Below are 24,351 nucleotides of genomic sequence, written 5' to 3'. Positions count from 1 at the left end.
TGCCGCACCACGGAGGTTGGAACAAAATCGTTGAGCAGCCATAACGTGGTGCACACGCACTCGGTGGAAATGAGGGGTGATTGACCCGGGTAGCTGCATCACGGGTGGAGGCTCGTCCTTCATCTCCTCCTTGAGCCCCTGGTAAAGACGTCCATCAAGGCCTCGTTATGTCTATGACTTTGTGGAGTGTGTGGAAATTGATTATGTATTCTGTAACTCCTCATCGTTTCACTTATTCAGTCTTCACTTGTTGTGATGGCCGTACCTACAGCCCCACATTTAAAGGCGGTAACCCCCACTACACCAACACATTTCAGTTATGTTAGTTTGAGTTAACACTGTTTATATTTGGTTTAAGTTGGGTTGAAATGCTTTAGTTCCCTTTTGTTAGCGCGCACATTGGAGCACTATTGTATTTTCAATTCTGTTTAGGTTTGTGTATTCAACATGTGTTTTTCTCTTTTAATGGTGCTGGGGGGAGCATGATGAACGCTGGGGGGGCAGCAGTGAGCTCAACAGGCAGAAGCCAGGGAGCAGGAAGTGCCATGGGCCCAGACCAAGTCAGCTCCTTCCGGAGGGGAGATTAATGGCCTTCATATAGTTAAACATTTAGTGTTGTTGTTACGATTTTGATTAGTTTGATTTCTTGTATTATTTTTGAGTAATTCTTGTGTTAAGTAATAATGAGCTAACTGTTTAGGTTTTGTCTAATTGTTTAATGTATTTGTTAACCCCCCATGTGTTGTAGACTGGTCTGATCAGCCAGTATTTAAGTGTCCCTTTGTTTCATGTCTGTTAGGTCAGGTTAATTGTTTTGTTAGGTTAGTTTGGTTCTCTTTGAGTTACATGCTAAACAGTTAGTTTAAAGTTTCCTGAGTTATTGTTATACTTTGGTTTAGTTTTGTTTATTTGACCTCTTTTAAGGGCCCAAACTTTTTGTGAGTATTCTTTTGGGTAAATAAAACCCGCTCTTGTTTTGAAACCAACTGTGTCCTTGCCTTGTACCAGCTCGATCCATCACACTTGTTCATTAGCTTCTATCTCTAATTTTTCTTTCTTCACGTCTTCATTTGATGCTTCTTCAGTTTTCCATCCGTCAATCTGATGATTGATTGATTCAATAAACACAATCACACTGAGACCAGTTTGTTGTTTATTGAAATTTTCCACTGAATAAACACAGCAGAGGGTGGGGGTGTCTCCATAGCAACAAGTCACACACACATCATCATCATCATCATCATCACTGTAAACATCGTCGCCACGGTTACTGATAATGTTACTGTAATATAATCTCACAGGAATTTACATCACAGAGGAAGAAAGGAGAGTCACAGAAAAACGAGAGAAGACAGAGAAGAGGGAAGGAGGAGGAGGAAAAAAGGATTAAAAGAAAAAAGTTAAAAACAGGAAAATAAAAGTAAGATGAACTAAAGAAAGAGGAGAGCAATAGAAAGGGAGGCGTGGGCAGGAAATGATCACACACACCTGTACAGGAAACAGGAAGTAAAATCACACCGATTGTCATGTACTGAACAACACAAGCAGAAAACACATCACCATGCGGAGGAAGATATCGACGCCAAAGCAGCTTCACCAGCCAGAAAACCAAAGAAAAAGAAAAGAAAAGAATAATGAAGAATAGGAGAATACAGAAAAAAAGAAAGAAAGAAGAATGACATTTTTTTAAATTAGAACTTTCCAGAAAGACTTGTGATTGGCTGAGAGCTGAAGAGAACTCCAAACATCAGGAAGTTGTGGTTAAAGTGGTCCGACACGCTAAGCTAACTGAGTTTACTGACATCTAGTGGTGAAGTTGCAGATTGCGTTAAATTGAGAAGTGTTTGGTTTGTCCTTTTAAGGCATCCATAGCAGCAAACTTGGCCGACTCTGCTGCCTGATGATAAAACCAGCTATCTTTATTTGACCCTGATATCACAATGATGAAAACACAGCTGCTGATATAAGACCTTAAATGTTGAATGCAGAAAACTAGCTAGCATGCCAAATAGTTAGCATAGCATTAGCTGCTAAAATACTTGTGGATTTGATTTGCTGGGACTGGGGACTCACAGAAACGCATTTTCCTTAACTCTCAAACTCCTTAAGCAATGCTAATCTCAGGTTTATGCTAACAGGTATATTCAGACATGTTGTAGGGTTCAAACGTTCTTACTCCTTCACACCAGATCAAAGGTTTGGGGGTTTTCTTTCAACATTAACATTTATTACTAACAGGAAATGGAAATCGGTGTCACACTGTTAGCCATAGATAGCTAAATAGCTAGTTTATATATGGACCATTCTCAGCTTTCGTCACTGATCATGTGACTTGCATGTTGGTGACATTCGTGGGTAGCAAAAAGAAAAAGCAGGCGTCTGCTACGGGGCTCGAGTCTACAGCTAGCTTTTCGGGTTAAGAAAATTATTGGTACATCCGTGTTGTTCCAGCCCACATTCCCAGAACGGGATTGTATTTTCCAGACTGCTGCTGACCCTGAACGACGGCTAAACGTGTTGCTGCCGTCAGACCAGGAAGCTGTCAGAGACGCTCAGCTGTTAGCAGCACTTTGTCGGTGGGAAGTTTATAGAAAATTTAGTTTCTTATGAACAGTGTGATGTCACTGAGAACGGTCCATATGTATATGTGTGTGTGTGTGTTTTTATCAAGCTAGTTAACTATTTAGCTATAGTTTGATAGCTTGCTAACTACAGTACCTGCATCTTGTTAGCTCATTGCAAGCCAACAAACACTGAATGTTTAATAATTTAATTTAATAATTGTTGATTTATTCTGATTATGAAGTGGATCAAAGTGTTTGGTCCATCGAAGTCCCACCAGAATAAGTTTTCAGTAAAGAAACCAGAACCAGCAGGTCCAGAGCTGAAAGTTAGCTCATCCGTCTTCTTCAGGAAAACAGAGCTGACTCTGCATGACGAGGCTTATTTAGATCATCCTGGCTGAATTTCTTTTAAAATGAAACTCCAGCAGTAGAGAAAAGTCTGAATGCAAATGTTGTAGGACTTGGTTATTTTAATGAAATCATCAATCTAAGAATCAGGATTTGGAAAATTATCGTAAATTTTTCAGCTTAGTGAAGCAGAACAGGTGATCTGTATTCACTGGAATGGGGAGCAACAATACTCTGAATGTGCAATATATTTTTTGATTTGAATATGTTTCATTGTAATTTATATATTTCAGCTCGAACACTATACACATGTATAGTATACAGGTATATACAATTCATACTTATATCTGCAAATAACTCGAGTGTGCACATCTGTTTATTTCTGTAAATATTTTATACCTTAGATCTTTTATTTATTTATTTATCTTCTATACTGCTCTCTTTGCACTGACATTGGGGATGGCTTAATCTCATTGTATATTTGTATAATGACAATAAAAGGCATTCTATTCTATTCTATTCTGTATTCTATTGTATCGGTACTGTAGTTTTTTTAAAAAAAAGTTCATTAATGTGCTACACATCCCTTTTTAACCAGATAAATGAAGAGGGATGGAAGAAAGATGTGTGACTGTGCAGCAGGTAAAGGTTTCTATAGATCCAGGTGCGGATGTTTATGCAGCAGGATGCTAAAACACAGCTCATTTATCAAACACACAAACTGTGCCGAGCCCAGAGCCATTTTGGATCCAGAGTCCACCGCCATCAAAGCTGCAGACCAGACTGGGGGTGTGTCCCAAACCGCGCACTTCTATACTTCCAACACTACATTTAAGTGCTTAGTGTGTGACACAGAAACCTCAGTAAAAACACTGAAAGTACCCGGATGCTGCCCTAAACTCGGCCAACAATCTAGTGCGAAACGATGGACACTACACGCACTAAACGGACGCCATCTTGCTGACGTAGCGGAAGGGGAGGGACTTTCAGCCAGTTTTTCAGAGCTGGCAGCCACCCACTCAGCGGTACTGATGCAGGCGGAGGGTATTTTCTACTGTTGTAAGTATGAAGATATTTGATCATAATTCTAATATAAACGGCAGCATGCTTCTTATCTCTTCTATCCCTGATGACAGTTATGGATCTGATCATTTGTTGGAGGCTGCAGTAGAGTTAGCAACGTAAATATTAGCAGTTTTATAGTCGATTTCGCGGATCTAGATGGGCTATAAGTGTTAAAAAAGATTAATGCTATAGGTTCCGTATGTTTATTCATGATTGTTGAACCTCCAGATGAAGCACTGCGGGGTCTCTGACGTAAACGAAATGGTCCTTAATCTGAAAACTGATTAGGAAACACAGCTGGTTAGAGAACCGGCCCGTTTCCATGGTAACGCTGACTAAGCCGTAGCTGATTGTACATCACTTTAAATAAGCGTCTGCAAAGTACCCATAAAGTACATATATATAATAATGTTTGCTTTTATATAACCTGCCATTGTGTGTTCACCGTAGGTCACTGTGGCATCGAACCACCGAGCCAGCAGTGGCACTGAGGCATTTACCACCTGCGGGCTAGGACGCTGCTATGGAGACGAAGAGGCGGCAAGAGAGAAATGTTTTAATAAAAATTTTAAATAAAATGTTTTCTGCATCCCTGTTTTAGCATCTTCATTACTGCATTTCATATTTTAAATGATGGTTTCTAGTAAAATCGGTTTCCTGTTGCAGACGTGAACGTATCAGTGTAAACACCAATAAAACACATGTATAATGTAACGTACTTTAATTCAGTTAAGATATCTTTGCTTATTTAAAAGCTGTTTTATTAGTGTTTTAAATTACACTTTATACTAACAAGTATGGGGGAGACATGCAAAGACACATGAACGTGTGCTGATGGTTTCTATTGTTATCTACTGAGATAGATTAATACAGTGGAGGCCACGGTTCTTTGTTTCACTAATGAGGCCTTTTAAAAGGATTTAATAGCATAAAAGTATGATGACATGCAAACACGTTAAAGTGATTTTGGATTTTGGAAGAAAAAAAAAATAGAGCGGCGCTGCTAAGCTGGTACGTCACTACCGGTAAGTTCAGAACGTTAGAGCTCAATGTGGATCAGCACTTACCCACGATAGTGTCACTACAGAAGGTAGAGCTTAGTGCAAATTACACACTACCTACACACTACCTTCCAGTGCACTCATGTAAGTGCACGGTTTGAGACACACTCTGGGTTTGCTACCGGTCTGCAATGACATCACTTCCTGTGTGGATATTTAAATGCAGAGAGACAAACCAAGAGGTGATGATGGTGGACACGGAGCTGGTTGGTTCAGGTCTGATTTGGATTCATGGACCCAGGATGGACAGCTTCATGACTGATGGATGAGAAACTGGACTTAGAGGTGGGGCTTCTTTCTGGGTTTTGATTGGAAATAAGAATTAACATTTCAATCTATATTATATATTTCTTATATATTACTTCTCTTTATTACTCTCCTGTTTTTTCTGTCCCCTCCAGCCAGGTCCAGCAAGATCACATGAATTCCAAAATTCAAAATAAATGAATAGGATAAAATAAATAAATAAGATTATATACATAATATAATATAAAAGCCTTATACCCATAAAGCTCCTCTTGGCAAAGCAAACTTGTTCAGCACAACAGAGCAGCCAGACCATCATTCTGCCACCACCATGCTGGACAGGACAAGGTAAAAAAAAAATCTATATTTGTTGAAAGTGAAATCTGTACAACACAGACATGCATTCTCTCCACAGATACTTCTGATTTAACATCCGAACTGAGTTCTGCTCAACAGCGTTGTTGTTTGGAGGTCTGTCCAAGTTGTGGATTTGTGACAATAATTATCATTTTGTGTCATTTACAGATCGATCAACATCTACCCCCCCAACCCAGCCATCAGCTCTACAGACCAACAGGAGGGATGTATCGTGGATACGTGGCAGGCGACCCACTGCTGGTCCACTCCGATGCCTCCTGTTAAGGAAAAAAGACAATTATTATTATTAGAATATTTCAACATTTATTATAAAATTAAACTTCTGACACATCAGCTGATAATTACACGAATTACATTAAATTATTAATTAAATAAAAACAAAAAAGAAAAAGCTAAAATAAAATAGATAAACTGCAAGAAATAAAGTTCCAGTGTGAAAAAACAACATTAAAACATGATCCAGTTAAAGATTCCAGCTTAAAGAACCAGATCCAGATCTGGTCTCTAAATAAAAACTAGTCCATGCAGCAGAGAACAGGTGGGTCTTTAACCTGGATCTAAATAAACTGAGTGTTTCAGCTGATCTGAGGCTTTCTGGGAGTTTGTTCCAGACATGTGGAGCATAGAAGCTGAATGCAGCTTCTCCATGTCTGGTTCTGACTCTGGAACTGATAAGAACCTGGATCCAGATGACCTGAGGGTTCTGGTAGGTTCATACTGGGTCAAGAGGTCTCTGATGTATGTTGGTCCTAAACCATTCAGAGCTTCTAGACCAGCAGCAGAACTTTAAAGTCTATCCTCTGACGGACCGGCAGCCAGTGTAAAGACCTCAGAGCTGGACTGATGTGGTCCACTTTCTTGGTCTTAGTGAGGACTGGAGCAGCAGAATTCTGGATCAGCTGCAGGAGTCTGACTGATGTTTTAGGTAGAACCTGTAAAAATACTGTTACAATAATCAAGCCGACTAAAGATGGAAGCTGGACTAGTTTTTCCAGGTCCTGCTGAGACATCACATCTTTTACCCTTGATATGTTCTTAAGCTGATAGTAGGCTGGTTCCCTTCATGTGGTTCTCAAAGTTTAGGTCTGAGTCCATCACTAGACCCAGATTTCTGGTCTGGTTGGTGGTTTTTAGGTCTGAGTCCATCACTAGACCAGATTTCTGGCTTGGTTGGTGGTTTTTAGGTCTGAGTCCATTACTAGACCCAGATTTCTGGCCTGGTTGGTGGTTTTTAGGTCTGAGTCCATCACTAGACCCAGATTTCTGGTCTGGTTGGTGGGTTTCAGGTCTGAGTCCATCACTAGACCCAGATTTCTGGCCTGTTTGGTGGGTTTTAGGTCTGAGTCTATCACTACACCCAGATTTCTGGCCTGGTTTTTGGTTTTTAGGTCTGAGTCCATCACTAGACCCAGATTTCTGGTCTGGTTGGTGGTTTTTAGGTGTATAGACTGAAGCTCTGTGGTGACCTTTAATCGTTTCTCTTTGGCTCCAAAAACCATCAGCTCAGTTTAGTTTTTATTTAACTGGAGAAAGTTCAGACACATCCAGTCATTAATCTCCTCAATACATTTACCAAGAGCCTGTACGGGGCCTCGGTGTCCTGGTGACATTGTAATATATACTTGTGTGTCATCTGCGTAGCTATGGTAACTAATGTTGTTCTTTATGACCTGTGCCAGTGGGAGCATGTAGATGTTAAACAAAAGAGGCCCCAGGATGGAACCTTGGTGAACTCCACATGTAATTGTCTGCTCAGATGTAAAATTACCTATTGACACAAAGTACTTCCTGTTCTCTAAATAAGATTTAAACCAGTGCAGCGCCAGAGAGGCCACCCAGTTCTCCAGTCGGGAGTAATATTTTGTGGTCGACTGTATCAAATGCAGCACTGAGGTCCAGTAAGACTTAGACTGACATTTTTCCATCGTCTGTATTCAAACATATGTCATTAATGACTTTGGTCAGAGCATGTCGGTGCTGTGGTGCCGTTTAAAACCTGACTGGAAGACATCGTAGCAGTTGTTTTTGTTAAATATCGTTTAGTTGATGAAAAACTGCTTTTAGATGATCTTATTTAGAAAAGGAAGATCTGAGATCGGCCTGTAGTTGTTCTTTTGTGTCTAGATTGTCTCTTTTTAGCAGAGGTTTGATTACAGCTGTTTTTAGAAGCTCTGGGAAGACGCCCGAAATTAAAGATAAGTTAACAATCTGGACCCGATCTGGTTCCAGAGTCTTTGAGACCTTTCTGAAGAAACCTGTGGGCAGGATGTCCAAGCAGCAAGAGAAGTTAAGCTGATGTAAGATGTCGCCCAGATCTTTGCTGTTAATGGATTAAACTGTGTCATGGTGGTTAAACTGGTTTTCATGGACCAGTATGTCTCCTGAACCTGCTGCTGGTCTGATATTCTGGATTTTGTCTGTGAAGAATTTGGCGAACTCATTGCAGCCTTGGTGGAATAAAGTTCAGGTGCTACTGACACAAGAGGGTTTGTTATCCTGTCCACAGCAGCCAATAAGACCCGAGCTTTATGACACTTTCTGCTAATAACGTCAGAGAAACAGGACTTCCTGCTTTCCTCAGGTGTAAATTATAAGAGTGAAGTTTCTCTTTATGTCATGATGAACCTGTAGATGTGTTTTTCTCCATCTGCGCTCGGCTTTCCGACTCTCTTTTTGCATTTTTCACCAGTGTGGAATTTCTCCATGGAGACTTTTTCCTTCCAGAGACGACCTTCACCTTAACAGGAGCCATAGCATCCATAGTATTTAGCATGTTAGCATTAAAACAGAAAATAAAACAGGTTGGAGGCAAACATCTTCACTCCTGACCTGTTCAGGCAGAATCCATCCATCTTAAAAAAGTGCCTGCGTTCCCAGAAGAAGTTAAAGTTGTCTATGAAATGAACTGGATGTGTGGTACACACAGCCGACAGCCATGCATTCAGACTAAACAGCCTGTTGAATCTCTCCACTCCTCCTCTGATGGGAGGGAGAGGCCACTGATGAATATCCGGGCATCCAGACAGCTGATCGTATCCAGCAGTTCAATAAATCCTGTTCTGCACCTCAGATTGTTGTTTCACAACATCATTCGACCCTACATGCAGGATGAGGTTTTCCACAGCCACAATTTGCGTAATTTTGCCTCTCACATCTGATACCATATCCTTGGGAAAGCACAGTAATTTTGTACATTTTCCACACACATTTCTCACGTCTTTCACACCGAAGTCACCAACAATCAATCAACAATGGAGTCTGAGGCCCAGCCGTTTGATTTTCTTGTAGCCTTTTACTTTCTGATTTATTTTTTGGTCTAACCTCGATGTGCAGTGAGATTTCATTCCGGTCATCAGATGTAGATCCAGAATCCTGCAGCAGTGGAGCAAAGCTGGTGTTGGCTCTCCCATCTCTGGGGCTGAGGTCGCTGAGGTGGTTAAAAAGCTCCTCGGTGACAGGGCCCCGGGGGTGGATGAGGTCCGCCCAGAGTTCCTTAAGGCTCTGGATGCTGTAGGGCTGTCTTGGCTGACATGCCTCTGCAGCATCGCGTGGACATCGGGGACAGTTCCCCTGGACTGGCAGACTGGGGTGGTGGTCCCCCTCTTCAAAAAGGGGGACTGGAGGATGTGCTCCAACTACAGGGGATCACACTCCTCAGCCTCCCCGGTAAGGTCTATTCAGGGGTGCTGGAGAAGAGGGTCCGTCAGATAGTCGAACCTCGGATTGAGGAGGAGCAGTGTGGTTTTCGTCCCGAACGTGGAACAGTGGACCAGTTCTACACCCTCTTCAGGGTCTTTGAGGGGACATGGGAGTTTGCCCAACCAGTCTACATGTGCTTTGTGGACTTGGAGAAGGCATTCGACCGTTTCCCCCGGGGACTCTTGTGGGGGTACTCCAGGAGTATGGAGTGCCAGACCCACTTGTACGAGCTGTCCGGTCCCTGTACGACTGGTGTCACAGCTTAGTCCACATTGCTAGCAGTAAATCAGAATCTTTTCTGATGATGGATGGATGGATGGTGGATGGATGGATGATGGATGGATGGATGGATGATGGATGGATGGTGGATGGATGGATGGATGGATGGATGATGGATGGATGGATGGATGATGGATGGATGGATGGTGGATGGATGGATGGATGGATGGATGATGGATGGATGGATGGATGGTGGATGGAGAGATGGATGGATGGATGGATAGATGATGGATGGATGGGTGAATGGATGGATGGATGGATGGGTGGAGGGATGGATGGAGGGATGGATGATGGATGATGGATGGAGGGATGGACGATGGATGATGGATGATGGATGATGGATGGATGGTGGATGGATGGATGATGGATGGATGGATGGATGATGGATGGATGGATGGATGGATGATGGATGGTGGATGGATGGATGGATGGATGATGGATGGATGGATGGATGATGGATGGATGGTGGATGGATGGATGGATGGATGGATGAATGATGGATGGATGGATGGATGGTGGATGGAGAGATGGATGGATGGATGGATAGATGATGGATGGATGGGTGAATGGATGGGTGGAGGGATGGATGATGGATGATGGATGGAGGGATGGACGATGGATGATGGATGGATGGATGGATGATGGATGGATGGATGGATGGATGGATGATGGATGGATGGATGGATGATGGATGGATGGTGGATGGATGGATGGATGGATGATGGATGGATGATGGATGGATGGTGGATGGATGGATGATGGATGGATGGATGAATGATGGATGGATGGTGGATGGATGGATGGATGATGGATGGATGGATGGATGGTGGATGGAGAGATGGATGGATGGGTGAATGGATGGATGGATGCATGGATGGGTGGAGGGATGGATGGATGGATGGATGGATGGATGATGGATGATGGATGGATAAACGAGTCTGTAGACATGATAACAGATTATGAGTGTAGGAGCCATAAAACATGTTTGAAGTAATGAGCACTGGGTGGATGATTTGTTTTACATTGGTTGTCATGGTGATTTGCAGCATGGGGTCACGTGGATGCGGTAGGTGATGGGAGGAACTGTTAAGAAGGAGTTGTCAGTCAGTCACGGGTGGTTTTGCCAGAGAGAGGAGGGCTGGGTAGCCGTGATTTTTGTTGGCCGCTGAACTTATTTGGTAAACTTGTACGCTAACAAGCTGAGCTGGATAGACCAGAGTATATGTAAAGTCTATATAAACGATCACATGTTAAGTTAAACAAGTGGATTGCTGCATCCTGCAAACATGAAAGATTATCAATAAAGGAAACAACGCATCAGGTTGAAGAGCGTTTTCATTGTGGACATGGACGGCGCGTCAAACAAATAGACAGAACCCATCCTTTTGCCTCAATAGTGACTGTGGAAGTCACTACAATGAGGGTAAGATGATGTAAAATGAAATAAATAAATACATGACTAAAGAATTTAATATATTATTAATTAAATTTAAAATAAGATAATTATCCAGAAAATATTTGTCTTTTAATTTGAGCATTTAATTAATTGTTCAATTTATTTTAATATTTGAACTACTGACAGATTTAAGTTATTAAATATATATTTGATTTCTGGTAATTTATTTTCAATTTTGCTTCATCAAGAAGACATGCAACATCAGATAAGATCAGATCAGATTAGATTAGATTAGATCAGATTAGATCAGATTAGATTAGATCAGATTAGATCAGATCAGATTAGATCAGATTAGATCAGATTAGATCAGATCAGATTAGATCAGATCAGATTAGATTAGATTAGATGAGATTAGATTAGATCAGATTAGATTAGATTAGATTAGATCAGATTAGATTAGATCAGATTAGATTAGATCAGATTAGATCAGATTAGATTAGATCAGATTAGATCAGATCAGATTAGATCGGATTAGATTAGATCAGATTAGATCAGATTAGATCAGATTAGATCAGATCAGATTAGATCAGATTAGATCAGATTAGATTAGATCAGATCAGATCAGATTAGATCAGATTAGATTAGATTAGATCCGATCAGGATTAGATTAGATCAGATTAGATCAGATCAGATTAGATCAGATCAGATTAGATCAGATTAGATCAGATCAGATTAGATCAGATTAGATTAGATTAGATCAGATTAGATTAGATCAGATCAGACTAGATCAGATCAGATTAGATTAGATTAGATCAGATTAGATCAGATTAGATTAGATCAGATCAGATTAGATCAGATTAGATCAGATTAGATCAGATCAGATTAGATCAGATTAGATCAGATCAGATCAGATCAGATTAGATCAGATCAGATTAGATCAGATTAGATTAGATTAGATCAGATCAGGATTCGATCAGATCAGATTAGATCAGATTAGATTAGATCAGATTAGATTAGATCAGATTAGATCAGATCAGATCAGATCAGATTAGATCAGATTAGATCAGATTAGATTAGATCAGATTAGATCAGATCAGATCAGATTAGATTAGATCAGATTAGATTAGACTTTTCTAATCTTTATTTATTGTTATATATTTATTTCATATTAAATTTTACTTTATTTTTTTTTGTATTTTTCTTCTGGCTATTTTTTCTCTGTATTAATTTTTTTTGTTAAAAATTGTAATTAAATTCAGATTGAGGCTGAAATTATGTAAAATTGATTAAATAAATACATGAATAAAATAATTTAACTGAAAAATACTTTCACTTTCCAGAAAACATATTAGTGTAATAATTTAATCAATGCTGTATTTATATTTATAATTGTGGCAACTTTCTGTACAGATAAGGAAGATTTTGGGGCCTCAGCTGAGGATCCGGATTCTGGACCATCGGCAGGATTTGGGGCCCTGACCTGGCACACCTGCAGGGACTTACCTGTTTGCTCTCAGCTCACATCTGATTGGAGAAGGAGGTTGGCGCCCCCTGCTGGCCGTAGCCCTGACCGTACTCTGCATCCTGGAAGAAACCAAACATCATCAGCAGCTTTGTTGTTGATCAGTGGATCGCTGGATTCGTTTCTGATGCCGTTTTTATTGATACTTCCCACCAGCACGTAACGGATCAATAAACAGGTTCATCACTGATCAGAAAAGAATCAAACACAAATTCCAGAAAACAGCAAAACAAGTCGCGTTAAGAAGCTTCTGAGCTCCACGAATCTCCGAGCCAGGTCTGGAATGTCGGCTCCGGCTCCAGTGGCCATGTTCCTTCCTGGGAGGACGACCCGACAGCTGCCGGGAAATAAAGCATAAAATCCTCTCAGACCGGAGCAAAGAGCCGGGAACCACCGGGCCAGTCCTCGGTCTGTTTATCTGGATATCAAAGACATTTTTAATGTTTCTAAACTGTTTCTAAAAATTTATTTTATTTACAGATGATAGAACTTTTTTCATGCAGGGCGACGTTACAGAACAGATCTGATCAGAATTAAACTGTTTAATTTAAATAAATTAGTCCTGATAAAACATATTTTATGGTATTTAGTGATTAAATTAATGAAATAAAAATTGGATATAGAAGGTATTAACAGTGAGAGAAATTAACTTTCTGTATTTTTTATTGATGAATATATTTAATAAAAGTCACATGATGATATAAAAACCGTTAAAAAAATTTGTGTTACATAAAGTTAAAGACTAATATAAAGGTCCATAGCTATAATATCACCGGCTTCTTGTTCCACATCATTTATTACATTTAAATATGTAAAAATCCATGAATCCAGTTTTCATCCTTTGGTCAGAAGATTAGAAGCAGATAAAGATCCATTTCCACTTTATTCTGGTCGGGTTGGTCCAGCGGCCCGAAGCTCGGAGGAAAACTTTTTAATTTCACGCTTCATTTTTGTTTGATATTTCAATTTCAATTTTATTCAGAGGTCAACAGGTCACTGGGGACAAATCTACTTTATTATTCATTCATTATTTATGTTTCATTCATTTTTAGATCATTTTAAAAAAAATCTTAACATTAAATCCTCAACCCCCTTAAATCTATTATATGTGAAAAAACTCAACTTTTCTGTTTTTTATTTCATAAAAACAGTGACTTTGTGTTGGAAAATTGGCATTTAAAGAGTTAAAAATAATTTAAATGATTTCATGTTTGGTATTTTTGCTAAGGGCTGAAGATGATTCAAACATCTGAGCCAAAAAAGTGGTAAAAAACATTATTTGATCATTTGTTAACAGCAGTTTTTGGGAGGGGACGACCTGAAAGGAAAGTTTTCCCGCTTAAAGGATGGGAGGACGCAGGACGTGTTCGGCTTCTGGAACAATCTGGATTAAAACTAAAGAAGATAAAAAGATAAAAGTGGTTAGAAGGAACGATGAGCAGACGGAGGAAACCTGCTTCCATCTGTCGTCTGTGTGATAAGCAGCTTCTAGAAGATTCTCTTCCCTCTGCTGCTTTTCGGTCCATCCAGGACGCTGAGGCTGCTTCCAGCCTGTAGAACATACGTGTGATTCGCTGCACACGCCTCCTTCCTAAAGGTCCTCACACGTTTCCAGCCTTTTAGAGCAGTGGTTCCCAACCTGGGGTCCAGGACCCCCCAAAGAGCACGGGGGGGCTCTGAACATTCAGAGCCATTGTGATTAATGGACACACACATCATTGTTAAGAAAAAAGTGGGCCTACATGTTCTTAATGTAACTTCAGGACTCAGCATGGTTTGAGCCCCGGGTGGGGCAGGGGCCCCTGAGGAAAACAGGCTGGGAACCAGTGGGAGTCTCACTCATTAACCCGTCTCCCACCCACCTGGTCTACACTCCTGGCCAGGTAACTGGAATGGGATTTATTGTACTCAGTACACGGTACAGGCAGATGGAAGTACTAGCAGCAGCTCACCTGGTTGTACCCCTGCTGGCTGTAGTCGGGTTGGTAGCTGCTCTGGTTGCTGGCGTACGGGTCTTGTTCGTACGTCCCCTGCTGGCCGTACGCATCGGGGGCGGGTTTCTCCTGAGGAGGCGGAGCTCGCATGAAGGGAGCGATGATGCCCGTCTCCTTGAAGACGAACCAGAGGTTTCCCACCCAGAGGACCAGGTTGATGAAACCAAACGCCTGCAAGAGGAGGGAGAGAATCCAGAACCGGTGAATTTACTCTGACACATGTCTCTGGAGTAGGCCTGCAGCTGATGGCCAATCTGATAGTCGACTAATCATCGACTATTAAAACGACTAGTCGACCAATCAGATTCTGTATCTCATGATTATTAAATGGATCTTATGTCACTTCCAGCTTTGAAATCTTGTGTAAGGTTGTTTTGTAAGTCTGACATTCCTCCTCTTTAAATGTTCGAGCGTTGTAGACGTACTTCGTGGTCCACAAGGTCCGCTTCACAAACCACATGTATTTATTTCTTTTATAAGTTTAACGTGAAGTTATTTCAGACTTTTGACGTCCTCTGCCGCCAGTTTGTTCCCTGGACGCCCACCATATTTTCCCCTGGCGGACTTGTGAGACTCTCAGCAGAGATTGAAAAGAAGACGATGTCTCACTCTGAAGTTTTATTATTTATTTAGTTTTGCCGCCAAAAGTTGACGGTTAAATTCATTGTTGACAATGTCGAATAATTGTTGCAGCCCTGAAAAATCCTCTTCATCGGGTCCGCCTTCTAGTACCAGATCGTCCTCTTCATCGGGTCCGCCTTCTAGTACCAGATCGTCCTCTTCATCGGGTCCGCCTTCTAGTACCAGATCGTCCTCTTCATCGGGTCCGCCTTCTAGTACCGGCTCGTCCTCTTCATCAGGACAACCTTCTAGTACCGAGTCGTCCTCTTCATCAGGTCCACCTTCTAGTACCGGGTCGTCCTCTTCATCAGGTCCACCTTCTAGTACCAGGTTGTCCTCTTCATCAGGACCACCTTCTAGTACCGGGTCGTCCTCTCCATCAGGTCCGCCTTCTAGTACCAGGTCGTCCTCTTCATCAGGTCCGCCTTCTAGTACCGAGTCGTCCTCTTCATCAGGTCCACCTTCTAGTACCGGGTAGTCCTCTTCATCAGGTCCGCCTTCTAGTTCCGGGTCGTCCTCTTCATCAGGTCCACCTTCTAGTTCCGGGTCGTCCTCTTCATCAGGTCCACCTTCTAGTTCCGGGTCATCCTCTTCATCAGGACCACCTTCTAGTACCGAGTCGTCCTCTTCATCAGGTCCACCTTCTAGTACCAGGTTGTCCTTTTCATCAGGTCCGCCTTCTAGTACCAGGACCACCTTCTAGTACCGGGTCGTCCTCTTCATCAGGACCACCTTCTAGTACCGGGTCGTCCTCTTCATCAGGTCCACCTTCTAGTACCAGGTCGTCCTCTTCATCAGGTCCGCCTTCTAGTTCCGGGTCGTCCTCTTCATCAGGTCCACCTTCTAGTTCCGGGTCGTCCTCTTCATCAGGACCACCTTCTAGTACCGAGTCGTCCTCTTCATCAGGTCCACCTTCTAGTACCGGGTTGTCCTTTTCATCAGGTCCGCCTTCTAGTACCAGGACCACCTTCTAGTACCGGGTCGTCCTCTTCATCAGGACCACCTTCTAGTACCGGGTCGTCCTCTTCATCAGGTCCACCTTCTAGTACCAGGTCGTCCTCTTCATCAGGTCCGCCTTCTAGTTCCGGGTCGTCCTCTTCATCAGGACCACCTTCTAGTACCGGGTCGTCCTCTTCATCAGGTCCACCTTCTAGTACCAGGTCGTCCTCTTCATCAGGTCCGCCTTCTAGTTCCGGGTCGTCCTCTTCATCAGGACCACCTTCTAGTACCGGGTCGTCCTCTTCATCAGGTCCACCTTCTAGTACCAGGTCGTCCTCTTCATCAGGTCCGCCTTCTAGTTCCGGGTCGTCCTCTTCATCGGGTCCACCTTCTAGTTCCGGGTCGTCCTCTTCATCAGGTCCACCTTCTAGTTCCGGGTCGTCCTCTTCATCAGGTCCACCTTCTAGTACCGGGTCGTCCTCTTCATCAGGACCACCTTCTAGTTCCGGGTCGTCCTCTTCATCAGGTCCACCTTCTAGTACCGGGTCGTCCTCTTCATCAGGTCCACCTTCTAGTTCCGGGTCGTCCTCTTAATCAGGTCCACCTTCTAGTTCCGGGTCGTCCTCTTCATCAGGTCCGCCTTCTAGTTCCAGGTCGTCCTCTTCATCAGGTCCACCTTCTAGTACCGGGTCGTCCTCTTCATCAGGACCACCTTCTAGTACCGGGTCGTCCTCTTCATCAGGACCACCTTCTAGTACCGGGTCGGACCTTTTTAATCCTGGTGTGATAGATGAAGCAGGTGGTGGAAACCTTCCTCACCAGCATCACACAGTTGCTGCAGGTTTGTCGGCTGCATCCATGATGAGAATCTCCCGTTCCACCACATCCCAAAGCTGCTCTACTGGACTGAGATCTGGTGGCTGTGGAGGCCGTTGTAGTCCAGTGAACTCATCGTCATGTTCTAGAAAGCAGGTGGAGATGATCTGAGCTTTGTGACATGGTGCATTATCCTGCTGGAAGTAGCATCAGAAGATGCTCCACTGTGGTCATAAAGGGATGGACATGGTCAGCAACAATACTCAGGTAGGCTGTGCTGGTTAAACCAGACCACGCTGGTACTAAGGGGCCCAAAGTGGGCCAAGAAAAAGAATATTAGTGGAATAGATAATGACCCTGAAACCTCTGCAGAGTGGGGGGTCAGGTGGTCTTACCACAGAGGTGTTGAGTCCGGACATGACCGGATCGTGGACTTCACGGCAGTGGTTCTTCTCTTTGCAGGCGTGGACCATTGTGACGACGTTGGTTGGGTCGGTTGCCGTCTTCACATCAGACAGACCTTTGGCCCAAGCTGCTGAACTCACCAACCACATGAAGGCGAAGACCGCCGTCACCCCCAGGTCCTGAAACAGCAGGGTGCAGATTTCAGGAGTACACCTACCTCTCAGTTTTAACTCTTTAACCCTTAACACTAAAGACTTTTCTCCTGTTTCTGGTCCACCAATAGATATAGCAGCATAAAGGTCGACCAGAAGAAGAAAGCAGAATTTATTACTAACAGAACTTTGTAGAAATAACACACAGATCAACAGTGACCAAACCTTTTCTCATCTCATCGTTCTCTCAAGTCTTGGCTTTCAGGAGAAAAAATATTGTTATTGAAACAAACACACAACAGAAACTATTTCCATGTTTCCACTTTTTCCTCATTTCCAGTTATTCCTGCTACTGTTTACCTGCTATCCTCACTAAACCAACTCCAGCTCAGCTGCTTTGTGGCGCCACCGTGCATCAGAAACGTCTTCTTGGCTTTATTCCAGCCATAGAGGAGCATTATTTTTCTTCTTTTCACACACACATAGAACTTTCTGCTCACTGGTTGATCTTTGGCTGCTCCTGATTGGACGTTACCGTCAATCTAAGCTCTCTGATTGGTGGAGAGTCTGACAGGAAGTGGCTTCATCATCATGTCCAGGTCTAAATAGAGGTCTCTTAGCAACATAGTAGTGATGGTGATGTTTTTATGGTGAAATGTGATAAATAATGCTGTTATCATGGATCATGGCGGATTTACCAGATAGAGTCTCTGAATAAAACTACATTTAGTGGCTGGATTGTAAACCTCCTGGAAGGGATAGAAATGCTGGAAAACTTCTGTAGATCAGCTAAAGGGTAAAATATCCATCACATTTACCCCACAAAGCTACACACCACCGCTCCTGAGGATAGAAGCATTTTCAGGGTTACTCAGCAGCATTGACGAGGAGGTCACATGACCAGACTTACGACCAGCGGGCCCTTGTTGTTCTCCTTGTACTTGTCGAAGAAGAAGACGTAGATGCTGAGAGCCGCTGTGCAGTAGAGGAAGGCAAAGACGCCAATGGTGACGAAGAATTCGGCGGAAGAAGAGTAGTCGCCCACCAGGAAGACGCGCTCCTTCCCGCCCTTACAGGTGGGAGCGTCGAAGTATTCCTGGTGCAATCTGAGGATGAAGAGGCAGGATGAGGAGCAGAGATACAACGTCAGAGCTCTGTCAGGATCTGATTGGTGGGTTTGTCTGCAGGCTTCATTTTTATCTGATAGAAAAGGTGTGGGTGGAGTCAGAGCTGAAGTCAGACTGGGTGAAGATTGAAACTGAGAGAGTCTGATTCAGACTGTAGATGAAATTTAAAGGCCGTGTCTGGATCTTCATTAAAACCATGTAATGACCAGTTTTCCAGATCAGAGAGGAATTCTCTGGAAAAGGAGGATTTCTGCTGATACCTGCAAGTCAGCAACTCATAAAAACACCAGAGAAGAAGAAAACATCGAATGAAAGCAAAGAAATAACAGATTCATAGAAGATCCAGTCTCAGGTGCTGGACTAGTCTCAGATGCTGGACCGGTCTCAGATGCTGGACCGGTCTCAGATGCTGGACTAGTCTCAGATGCCGGACCAGTCTCAGATGCTGGACTAGTCTCAGATGCTGGACTAGTCTCAGAAGCTGGACTAGTCTCAGATGCCGGAGCAGTCTCAGATGCTGGACCAGTCTGAGAAGCTGGACAAGTCTCAGGTGCTGGACTGGTCTCAGATGCTGGACTGGTCTCAGATGCTGGACCAGTCTCAGATGCTGGACCAGTCTCAGAAGCTGGACTAGTCTCAGAAGCTGGACTAGTCTCAGATGCTGGACTAGTCTCAGGTGCTGGACTAGCCTCAGATGCTGGACCAGTCTCAGATGCTGGATCAGTCTCAGAATCTGGACTAGTCTCAGAAGCTGGACTAGTCTCAGATGCTGGACTAGTCTCAGGTGCGGTACCAGTCTCAGATGCTGGACTAGTCTCAGATGCCGGACCAGTCTCAGATGCTGGGAAATGCTTATTTATAATAGACTGGAGCATATCTGATATTTTCTTTGAGTATTCTGTGTGTTTGTACGTTGTGTAACATGATGTAGAGACTAGCATGTGGATGAAATGATGAAATGATGCAGCAGCAGCATCTTCTTCCCTCTCTGGATGAACTTTGTTCTTTTGTGAACCTAAAACAAATGTTTAGAAGAAACGTTCTGACCTGAAGGGATACTCAAACTTCACTTCGATGCTCAGATCGCTCTCTGTCCGGTTCTCACACTCAACGGACATCCGGAACATCCCAGAATAACTTCCACAGGTGGAGAAGGCAAAGATGGCAAAAAACTGGAGGAAGACAAAGAAGACTTCAGTTAAACAGTAAAACAAACAAGACCAGACCACACCAGACCAATTCAGTTCAGACCATAAAAGACCAGAGTAGTCCAGAACAGACCGTACCAGTACAGGCCAGATAAGACCAGCCCTGACCAGCATAAACTATATAATACCATACCAGTCCTGACCACACCAGAATAATCCAGACCAGACCAATTCAGACAAAACCAGATCATTCTAGACTAATCCAGACCAAAGTGTATATATATATGTATATATATATATATATACATATATATATATGACTTTCACACAGGAGACCCGGGTTCACTTCCTGTCCGGACAATTACCAACCTAGTGTGGGTCCTTAGGCAAGACCCTCTCTGCTACTGCCTACCTCATATGATGAGAGAAGGGAACACGAGACATACCGGCTCAGACGTCGCCCGGTCAAACAAAGTCTGCGTCAGGTGCTGGGGAACCAGAGCACCCTGGCAAGAAGTGGGCTACTGGAACAAGTCAGAAATGGACGAGAGGTGACAACAAGGCTCTGTTGGAATATTACTACTCCAGTAATCCTAGTGAGAGGGGTTACATGCAGAGAATGTGGGAAATATGGAATCTTCGAAACCCACAATGACCACTCACTGCCAAACAACAAGTAGCTCAACGTTCCAACATCCACAGACGGCAACTGCTATCACAGCTTGAGATTGGCGAGGTACAACACAAATGCTATGGCAAGGGGGAGCCAGGACCCCAGGTCAGGGGGGAGTTAACAACAACTCTCGGTACGAAGCCCCAATAAGCACAAGGAAGATATGAATGCAGCTTTGAGAATGATTCCTACAATGACCATCACTGAAACCAATGAGCTGATCTATACCTCAGCAGCAGTGATCCTTGAGGTGCTTGGCTATCAACCAAAGAGCAACCATAAAGATACATATCCACCCTGGAAGAGGAGGTTGGAGGCTAAAATCAAGGCAGCTCAGAGAGAAGGTACAAACTTTTTAACTTATCTTGCATTTAATCATTTTAATGTAATTTATTATTTTATTGTGATTGTGTGTTGATGCCTTTTACTATTTCTAAATATCTGTAATGCCTTTGTTTTATGTAAAGCACTTTGAATTGTCCTGTACATGAAATGTGTTGTACAAATAAACTGCCTTGCCTTACATGAGAGAAATTGAAGCAAGGCGAATAAACCGGCTGTTCTCAACTCAACCAGCTAGATTGTTTTCTCAGTGGCAAGGTAATAACAACAGGGTAGACCCGCCAAGGCTGGAGACTGAACAATACTGGAAAAGCATATGGGAGAAGGAGCGGTGCACAGTGGCTGATGGGTCCAAGAGCAGACCAAGATCAGACCACAGCAACCTTCCTGAACAAGAACCAGTAACCACCACAGTGGCAGACATTCAACAAAGAGTCTCAGGTATGAAGAACTGGACAGCACCAGGGCCTGACATGGTTCACACCTACTGTCTGAAGAAGCAAACTGCACTCCATGAGCGCCTGGCAGCACAAATGACCCAGCTGCTAAAGGATGGGACCCACCCTGAATGGCTAACTGAAGGCCGGACAATCCTGATCCAGAGGGATCCCCTGAAGGGAACAGTTCCATCCAACTATCGGCCAATAACCTGTCTCCCCACCACATGGAAGCTCATGTCAGGCATGAGCTTCCATGTGGTGGGCTAAGATAACTGGGCACATGGATCAATACATGAGCCCAGCACAGAAGGGCATTGGTAAAAATACCAGAGGAGCAAAACACCAGCAGCTGGTAGACAGAACAGTCGCTCGGGACTGCAGAACCAGGAATACCAATCTGTGCACTGCCTGGATTGATTACAAGAAAGCCTATGACTCAATGCCACACACATGGATCATGGATGCTTGGAGATGTATAACATCAACAGGACTCTAAGAGCCTTCATTGCAAACTCAATGCGGCAGTGGAAGACCACCGTTGAGGCCAACTGCAAGCCAATTGCACAAGTGTCCATCAAATGTGGCATATACCAAGGAGATGTCCTGTCCCCTGTGCTGTTCTGCATAGGTCTGATCCCCCTCAGCCAAATAATCACCAAGACTGGCTATGGATACCGACAGGGTGCGAACCATACCGTGGGCTTAGAGGGAGCCGCTTTTTTGCGTTTCCTATCTTTTTTCGGCAAGTAAGAACGTGATGCCAGCTGATATTACAGCTTGCCCCACAGAACATAGGCGTACCAGTACATAATGGTTAACAACTCTTATGCAACAATAATACATAACAGGTGCAAATGTCCCTTGCAAAAAAAATTTTACCACTCTTTTTGCGAAGATCAACTTACATAGTTAATATTCCCCACATATCACACACGTACACAGTGATGCTTGTCATACACAATATAATGAGCAATGATAGTTTCCCATATTGTAAATAGTTAAAGCAGGTCTTACCTTACCTTGTACGCATTTACTTCTTTTATTTTGTATTTAACGTAGATCTACAGGAAGTTTAACTTGGAGCGCCGCCACGCTTCAGTGGTCACAATAATTATAGCATCCATAGTCATACTTTAGGCTACAGTGAATTTGTGAAGCAATCAGCATACATTTTATTGTCAGTATTATATAGCTCCCCCAACATTTCATAAATCCTGTTTCTAGGGGAGCTCATGTTTCATTAAGGGGAGCTATAGCTCCCCCAGCTCCCCTGTGGTTCGCACCCTGGATACCGACTCAGGAATGTGTCCGTCATCAGTCACCTCCTCTACATGGATGACATCAAGCTGTACGCCAAGAGCAAGCGAGACATTGACTCACTGAGCCACCCAACCAGGACCTACAGCAATGACATCGGAATGTCATTCGGACTTGAGAAGTGTGGGCGGATGGTGACAAAGAGAGGGAAGGTATCCATACAGAAGGGGTCTCACTCCCAGACGGCAGAATAGCAGACATTGAGGACAGCTACAAGTACCTTGGAATCCCACAAGCAAATGGCAACCTCAAACAGGCCACAAGAAAAGCAGCCACAGCCAAATACCTCCAACGAGTAAGGCAAGTCCTAAGGAGTCAGCTCGATGGCAAGAACAAGGTCCGGGCAATTAACAGCTATGCCCTGCCGGTCATCAGATACCCTGCGAGAATAATAAGCTGGCCAAAGGAAGAGATTCAGACCACAGATGTGAAAACACGAAAGCTCCTGACCATGCATGGAGGGTTCCACCCCAAATCCAGCACCCTGAGACTGTACACTAAGCACAAGGAAGGAGGCAGAGGACTAGTGAGTGTCAGAACCACTATCCAGGATGAAACATCCAACATCCTTGAATACATCATGAAGATGGCCTCAACGGACGAAGTGCTCGGTGAATGTCTCAGGCAGTGGAAAACAGATCATGTGGTGATGGAGGAACCATCATGGGAGGAAAAGCCCCTCCATGGGATGTACCACCCACAGATAACTGAAGTGGCTGATCGAGAAATCCTACCAATGGCTAGAAAGGGCTGGACTGCTAGACAGCACAGAGGCACTGATCATAGCTGCACAGGAGCAGGCCTTGAGCACCAGAGCAATAGAGGCCCAGATCTACCAAACAAGACAAGACCCCAGGTGCAGACTGTGCAAAGAGGCCCCTGAGACAATCCAGCACATAACTGCAGGGTAAGATGCTGGCAGGGAAAGCTTACAAGGAGCGTCATAACCAAGTGGCTGGTATAGTGTACAGGAACATCTGTGCGGAGTACAGACTGGAAGCCCCGAGGTCAAGGTGGGAAACACCTCCGAAGGTGGTAGAGAATAACCGAGCTAAGATCCTGTGGGACTTCCAGATCCAGACCGACAAAATGGTAACGGCAAACCAGCCAGACATTGTGGTGATGGACAAACAGCAGAGGAAAGCCGCTGTGGTTGACATCGCAATACCAAGCGATTGCAACATCAGGAAAAAGGAACATGAGAAACTGGAGAAAGACCAAGGCCTGAAAGAAGAACTTGAGAAGGCCTGGAAAGTGAAGGCAACAGTGGTGCCCGTGGTCATCAGAGCACTCGGGGCAGTAACCCCCAAACTGGAAGAGTGGCTACAGCAGATCCCAGGACAAACCTCAGACATCTCGGTCCAGAAGAGTGCAGTCCTAGGAACAGCCAAGATACTGCGCAGAACCCTCAAGCTACCAGGCCTCTGGTAGAGGACCCGAGCTTGGATGGATGAGAGACCGCCCACGGAGGGCGAGGGGACAATTTATATATATATATATATATATATATATATATATATATTAGTGCTGGGCAACGATTAAAATTTTGAATCGCAATTAATTGCATGACATGCTGCGATTAATCGCGATTAATCGCATCGTTACGAGCAAAATGTCTCTTTCCTTTAAAAAAAGGCCTACAGCTATAAAAAGAAAATGCAGTAAGTTTTGGTTTTCAAACACGACATCAGGGGTCTCCAACCTACAACTCTGGAGCTGCAAGTGTCTCTCTGGACCTTCCACAATGCCTCTAAATACGTGGCTCTTATATTTTTTTTAAATCTATCTTTCTTGTCATTAGGTTGGAAACCATGGACTT

General features: G+C 43.6%; 1 protein-coding gene and 1 long non-coding RNA gene across 2 annotated transcripts in view; one reads left to right on the top strand and one right to left on the bottom strand.

The window, feature by feature from the left end:
- The first annotated feature begins 592 nt into the window (after nucleotides 1-592).
- Nucleotides 593-23,765, top strand: LOC121651042. Its single transcript, XR_006012377.1, has 3 exons — nucleotides 593-1,025; nucleotides 20,323-20,327; nucleotides 23,755-23,765. It is a non-coding gene; the product is annotated as an uncharacterized LOC121651042 (long non-coding RNA).
- The window catches only part of sypa (synaptophysin a), a 29,948-nt gene continuing 11,180 nt past the window's right edge, over nucleotides 5,584-24,351 (bottom strand). The window contains exons 3-8 of the mRNA XM_042002894.1: nucleotides 19,660-19,784; nucleotides 18,396-18,591; nucleotides 17,324-17,512; nucleotides 14,511-14,723; nucleotides 12,540-12,620; nucleotides 5,584-5,919 (exon numbers count right to left, since the gene is read on the bottom strand). Coding sequence (XP_041858828.1) covers nucleotides 12,555-12,620; nucleotides 14,511-14,723; nucleotides 17,324-17,512; nucleotides 18,396-18,591; nucleotides 19,660-19,784 — 789 coding nt within the window. The 3' untranslated portion in view covers nucleotides 5,584-5,919; nucleotides 12,540-12,554. The remainder of the gene's footprint in view (nucleotides 5,920-12,539; nucleotides 12,621-14,510; nucleotides 14,724-17,323; nucleotides 17,513-18,395; nucleotides 18,592-19,659; nucleotides 19,785-24,351) is intronic.

Source organism: Melanotaenia boesemani, chromosome 13 (assembly GCF_017639745.1).
Source record: "Melanotaenia boesemani isolate fMelBoe1 chromosome 13, fMelBoe1.pri, whole genome shotgun sequence".
Classification (NCBI taxonomy): domain Eukaryota; kingdom Metazoa; phylum Chordata; class Actinopteri; order Atheriniformes; family Melanotaeniidae; genus Melanotaenia; species Melanotaenia boesemani.
The sequence above is the reverse complement of the archived record's forward strand: the minus strand, read 5'-3'. Positions and strand labels throughout refer to the sequence as shown.